Source organism: Bison bison, unplaced genomic scaffold (assembly GCF_000754665.1).
Source record: "Bison bison bison isolate TAMUID 2011002044 unplaced genomic scaffold, Bison_UMD1.0 scf7180017864451, whole genome shotgun sequence".
NCBI lineage: Eukaryota > Metazoa > Chordata > Mammalia > Artiodactyla > Bovidae > Bison > Bison bison.
Genome location: NW_011495013.1, coordinates 7,602,405 through 7,608,875, shown reverse-complemented (window position 1 = coordinate 7,608,875; position 6,471 = coordinate 7,602,405). Strand labels below are relative to the sequence as shown.

General features: G+C 35.1%; 1 protein-coding gene across 6 annotated transcripts in view; it reads left to right on the top strand.

Annotated features, from left to right (window-relative positions):
- NFXL1 (nuclear transcription factor, X-box binding-like 1) overlaps positions 1-6,471 on the top strand; it is a 61,160-nt gene extending 54,689 nt beyond the window's left edge. For all 6 annotated transcript variants that reach the window (XM_010858880.1, XM_010858884.1, XM_010858881.1 and 3 more), the window contains exons 21-23: positions 2,882-2,968; positions 3,785-3,838; positions 5,865-6,471. In XM_010858880.1, coding sequence (XP_010857182.1) covers positions 2,882-2,968; positions 3,785-3,838; positions 5,865-6,038 — 315 coding nt within the window. In that variant the 3' untranslated portion in view covers positions 6,039-6,471. The remainder of the gene's footprint in view (positions 1-2,881; positions 2,969-3,784; positions 3,839-5,864) is intronic.

Sequence of the window (6,471 nt, the reverse complement as noted above, 5' to 3'; positions counted from 1 at the left end):
GCTTCATAACGGATTTCCATGCCTCTAGTCATAATATTTCCAATCCAAGTTCTTCACTGTTTCTTAAAAATAAGCATTTTATAAGGTATACAAATACAGAATTATGACATAGGAGGGGACTCTATCTTTGCCTGCTTGTTTAGTCATATCCCCTGTTAGTCCTTTCTGTGATTTGTTTCTTAAGTGCACTGACACATTAGCTATATTCTGCTTTAATATGTGATACTATTTATGTTCCTTCTGTATAGAGTATATATTTTTTTCCCTTTACTGTCCCATTTGTAGAATCCTGTTTATGCTTACTAGCATAAATGCAAGCATTTCTTGGTTTGGGAAGGTTTTCTTTCCTTCTGAAAGGACTTAGGTGCTCCTTCCTCTTGACTTCCTTTATACTTTGTACTAGGTTCATGACCAAGAGCTTTGTGATTATAGGGATGTGTGTAACCTTGTTTACATAGACTTACTGAAAGGAATAAAAGAGATAATGCTTATATAGCATTTAGCACCATGACTACTCTATGTTTAATAAATAGCAGCTGCTATGATTATTATTATCAGTTTAGCATTTACCATATTAATTTTTTCCTTATTGTATCCCCTGTTCCTAATGCAGTGCTTGGCATGTAATAGGTACTCTATAAGTACCTTTTGAATGAGAAAAGATATGGTGATCTTTCTTCCAGACTGATAGACTTAATAGCCACTAACATGCAGCATTTATTTTTGTCTCTAATGTTTGTCCATGTTATTTTTCCTTTGGACTATTGTTGGACGACAAGACTCTGTTTATCACCAACCTCAGCCAGAATTCTCTGCTATAAAGTCCTTTCATTGAAGTGTATGTCCTTTGCTCAGGATTTGATGATCTCATTTCCTTACCCTGGTAGATTTGAACTAAAAAACTAGTGTGGTGAGGGTGTGGTGAGAAAGGAGCAACTTGGTACCAATAGGTACCCTTACAGCAAAAATGACATCTGGCAGCAAGAAATATGGAATGAATAAAAGGCAGACAGAAGATCTACAGAAGCAGAGTTTAGACTATTTAAAATAAAGACCACTTATTTTATTACAGTTCAGTTCAGTCGCTCAGTCGTGTCTGATTCTTTGCGACCCCATAAACCACAGCATGCCAGGCCTCCCAGTCCATCACCAACTCCCGGAGTTTACCCAAACTAATGACCATTGAGTCAGTGATGCCATCCAACCATCTAAACCTCTATCGTCCCCTTCTCCTCCTGTCCTCAATCTTTCGCAACATCAGGGTCTTCACATCACAGTGAGTCAGCTCTTCACATCAGATGGCCAAAATATTGGAGTTTCAGCTTCAACATCAGTTCTTCCAATGAACACCCAGGACTGCTCTCCTTTATGATGGACTGGTTGGATCTCCTTGCAGTTCAAGGGACTCTCAAGAGTCTTCTCCAACCCACAGTTCAAAAGCATCAATTCTTCGGTGCTCAGCTTTCTTTATAGTCCAACTCTCACATCCATACATGACCACTGGAAAAACCATAGCCTTGACTAGATGGACCTTTGTTGACAAAGTAATGTCTCTGCTTTTGAATATGCTGTCTAGGTTGGTCATAACTTTCCTTCCAAGGAGTAAGCGTCTTTTAATTTCATGGCTGCAGTCACCATCTGCAGTGATTTTGGAGCCCAGAAAAATGAAGTCACCCACTGTTTCCCCATCTATTTGCCATGAAGTGATGGGCCCAGATGCCATGATCTTCGTTTTCTGAATGTTGAGCTTTAAGCCAACTTTTTCACTCTTCCTCTTTCACTTTCATCAAGAGGCTCTTTAGTTCTTCTTCACTTTTCTGCCATAAGGGTGGTGTCATCTGCATATCTGAGGTTATTGATATTTCTCCCGGCAATCTTGATTCCAGCTTGTGCTTCCTCCAGCTCAGCGTTTCTCATGATGTACTCTGCATATAAGTTAAATAAGCAGGGTGACAGTATACAGCCTTGACGTACTCCTTTTCCTATTTGGAACCAGTCTGTTGTTCCATGTCCAGTTCTAACTGTTGCTTCCTGACCTGCATACAGGTTCTCAAGAGGCAGGTCAGGTGGTCTGGTATTCCCATCTCTTTCAGAATTTTCCAGTTTACTGTGATTCGCACAGTCAAAGGCTTTGGCATAATCAATAAAGCAGAAATAGATGTTTTTCTGGAACTCTCTTGCTTTTTCCATGATCCAGTGGATGTTGACAATTTGATCTCTGGTTCCTCTGCCTTTTCTAAAACCAGCTTGAATATCTGGAAGTTCACGGTTCACGTATTGCTGAAGCCTGGCTTGGAGAATTTTAACCATTACTTGACTAGTGCACAAATTGATTATAGTCTTGATGTCACCTCATCAATAAAACTGTATTTTTTATTATTTCATTAAGGAGTCAGTGAGGTACAGAAAGTTTAGAATGATTTTCACCTCAGATTTTTTTAAAAAGATAAATGGTTGAGAGAAAAACTTGTAGTTCTCCAAAAGACTCTCTAGAGCTACACTGTGGTGATAGCCACTAGCCACTTATGGCTATTTAAATTAGAATTTTAATGAATCAACATTAAATAATATGTGACATGACATTCAGTTCCTTGATTTCACTACACTTTGAGTACTCAGGCACCACCTGTGGGAATCGCTACCCCTGTGAGTATAGAACATTTCCATTGCCTCGGCTAGCTGTGTTGGATGGCACTACTCTAACACCTCCCTGGAGGCTTCAGAAGAGTAATAGGAAGCGATAAAGAGAAATGAAGAATAAAAATGAAATAATAGGCATAATCTTAAGCTGCTAGATAAATTTTGCTTTTTTATGGCATGCAGTTACTACAACTTTGAGGGACATCTTTTGAAGTAAAAATTTTAAAAATTTTATTTGTAGGAAGTGCAGTGCAACAAAGTACGTGAAAATCAGATTTCCATAGAATGTGACACAACATGCAAAGAAATGAAGCAGAAAGCATCTGAGGTAATGTCACGTTAAATGTCATTTTTAATGTGTTAGTGACCTTTCCTTATTTATTTTGTACATTAAATTTAGATGCTTATTATGAAGAACTTGAAATCTCATCCTTTTTTGTTTTTGTGATAAAAGCCTAGTGTGTAGGCTTTTTTAAAACTCTGAGATGTGCTGGTGTGTGCTAGATATAATCTTTATTGTCTGGGATGTACTAGATTTTCCCATACTCTGTACCAGTGAGTGGATGTACTCTGGAACATAGTTACTCATCTTAATGTTAGTTTAAGCTTCCTGAAAATTATGTTAAAGTAATACAAAAATAAAATTTTAGGATTCTTTGCTGTTTGGGTTACTTTAAGTGTCACTATTTCCCTCCATTAACCCAATCAGTGCATAAACTTTTGGTTTTGTTTGAAACGAAGGATTCCCCTCCAGAGAGGGCGTTTTAGGAAAATGGTCAATTTCATCCCTAGGCAAACAGTAATATTTAATAATTGATCATAATCTTAATGTGGTAACTTAAGAGTAAAAGTCCAGTTTTAAAAGTGTTTCAGTTTACAGTGATGTAACTCTGTGTATTATGATCTAGTATCTTATAGTTGTTCAGCTGAATAAGATATAACACTCTACTTCTGCTCACACCCTGTTAGATAGTACCCTAGTAACACTTCTCAGTGTATAACATTTATGGTTCTTTAAATAATTTTCAGTATGAAGCTCTCAGAAGTTGTTATAGGTTAGTGGAGCCTGGAAGGAAAGATGTTAAAATTCTGTATAAAACTTGGTGATTGCAATGTTAATTTAGTTTTAAATGTCTATAAACAGTTAAAAGAAGCAGAAGCCAAAGCTGCCCTTGAAGAGGAAAAACGAAGACAACAGGTAACAGAAAACACCCAAACTTAGGTCTTTTTGCATAATTGTTAGTTTTTATGCAAATACAAGATACGTGGAAACATATAACATATAAACTAGGTCAGCTCAATTCTGGACTGAAACTATAGTTCCTTGTAAAACAAAAATTATCTGTTTGTTTCAGTCCAGGTATCCTGAACCTCTGAAGGAAGCATGGGACCTTGTATGTGCCCAGATATTCTGTGTATTTTGTGTATTCCCAATTACTTCCTTGTTGATTTCATCCATTCTCCAGAGATAATGCCTCTTTTGGTTTGAGTGACGGGGGGTCAGGACATGGCAGCATCCGTTTTAAGGCATCCCCTGGAGTGCACGTCTTCACTCATGTTACTGAGTTGTAGGTTGTCTGTGACAGACAAGTGCTGTTTACTAACCAATGCATTTGTTTTAATAATACACCTTCTTATTTCCCCATTAGACTCTTGAATGCCTTCAAGAATTCTTAAATTTTTATCTGCATTCAAGATAAAATGTGTTACCTAGATAACAAGTATATTCTTGTACCTCCTGTTTGCTCAAATACTATATTTATTGATCATATATTCCAAACAGTGGCTTAACTTTCTAATAGTGACATACAATTTTTTGTCAGTTTGCATTTTGAGATACTTCAGTGCTTAGCAAGTAGTATACATTGTATGTAAACTACCACCATTATGAATGAAGAAACTGAAATTTCCATGTCTTGAGAGAGGGCATTAAAAATAACTCATGTAGCAAGGTGGGATAAAATAACCTCTCGTGTTTTATGTTCTGTAAAGTTGATTTGCCTAATATCAAAAAATAAATTATCAGAGCTAATGCAATAAAACATGGGTTGACTGGAATCCTGGAGATTATTATTAATAGTCCGGAGTGTCCCTTCTTCTCCTTTTTATAAGCCATTATGGAGAGAAATCTTAAATATAGTCTCTATTTACTGCCTTTTAAACAGTGTATAGAACATAATTTAAACCACTTTTGAAAACTGCGAGTCATCATTTATGCATCAGTTATTTTACTGTGTCAGTGCTTCTCAAGTTTGACTGCTTTTAATATATTTTGACCTTTTGCTGTATATCACAACTACTTGAGAATATTTTGATATTTTGGTTCATTGAAGAATGTCACTTTGTGTTAAATTAAGTATTGAATATATGTTAGGTCTTCAGATGCAGTTTATGAGAAAAGTTATGAATATGTTAACTGAAGTTTCTATTTCCTTCTTTTAAATGAACATATATAGATTTTCATGAATATTACATATATGTTAATAAGTACCAGGCTTTAGTTAATAACAGTGCAGTGTATAATATTATATTGTCATGCATTAAAGCTTAATAAGTAAGTTCTTTACAATAGACTAAAAATCTGCACTTTATAATGAGTGTCATCTAGGTATCCTTTTTTTAAAATTATTTTTTAGAATGAATTTTATGTAATTCTACTTTCTAAAGGAGTCATTTTGGTTTAAAGTATGAAACATTTTTCCCCTGAAGAATTTTTACTCTGTTTTTAAATGTATTTGATTGAGAGGAATCAATTTCTAGCAGCTTTTTCTATTCACTCACTTGAATGTCTTCCATACAAGTCGTTAATATTTGTTACCAGCATTGTGTAAAACTAGAATTAGAGGTATCTTTATCCTAATGGGTTGTCTGTTTGCACTAGCTGGAAGCTCTGTATTATAGAGCCCCATTAACTACAGATTAATGGTGCTATATAAAACTAATGTCTATATTTTAAATCAGATGTTTCTGTATTTAGTATCAAAAGCAGGCCATCAGTCTGAAATAGTCTCTTTCACCACTCTCTAGTTCCAGTTCTTACCTCAACTCTGAATTTGTTGAATAAGGTCAGTAGTGGAAAGATAGTATTTTAAAAAAATCAAATCTGTATATTAATTATATACCATTACTATTAAAACATTTCCCCAATTTATTTTTGTCTGAGTGGAAAAATTCAAGTCAGTGTGTGTATTGAATTTAATAAAAATGATACTGTTTTGATTTAGGCTGAACTGGAAGCTTTTGAAAACAGACTGAAGGGTCGTCGGAAGAAGAACAGAAAGAGAGATGAAGTGGCAGTTGAGCTAACCCTATGGCAGAAATATCAATATTACCTCTTTCCACTGTGTGCAATTGTGGTAGTAGTGTTTGCATGGTACATAGCCAATGCTGTGGATTAAAAAATGTTTGACTTGTTAATATACCTCAGATTAGATTTAGATAATTTGTTAAATTTGGAATATTAGAAAGCAGATGCTGTAGAACACAATATATATTCACATTCATCTCTGTATTCTCTTTGAACTCTTGTTAGAAGGATAGAATGTTAAGCTTTACCTTAAGTAACATCCTAAAAGTGGCACTATAACAGTATTTAATAGTAAAAGCATGACTGAAATTGTAAAATATTTCATAAGATGTGGATAGTGGCAAGGCAACATGTCAGTTGTTTGTTGTGCTTCCTTGTATTAACATACCTATTTCATTTACTGTTTCAAGCCATCTTTTTCTTTTTTGGCAAAATTAAGATGAAACTGAGCCATATGTGTAATTAGAGGAATATTTCACAATGTTGTGGTTACTTATTAAAAGGTACTTTTCCTGATCATGTAA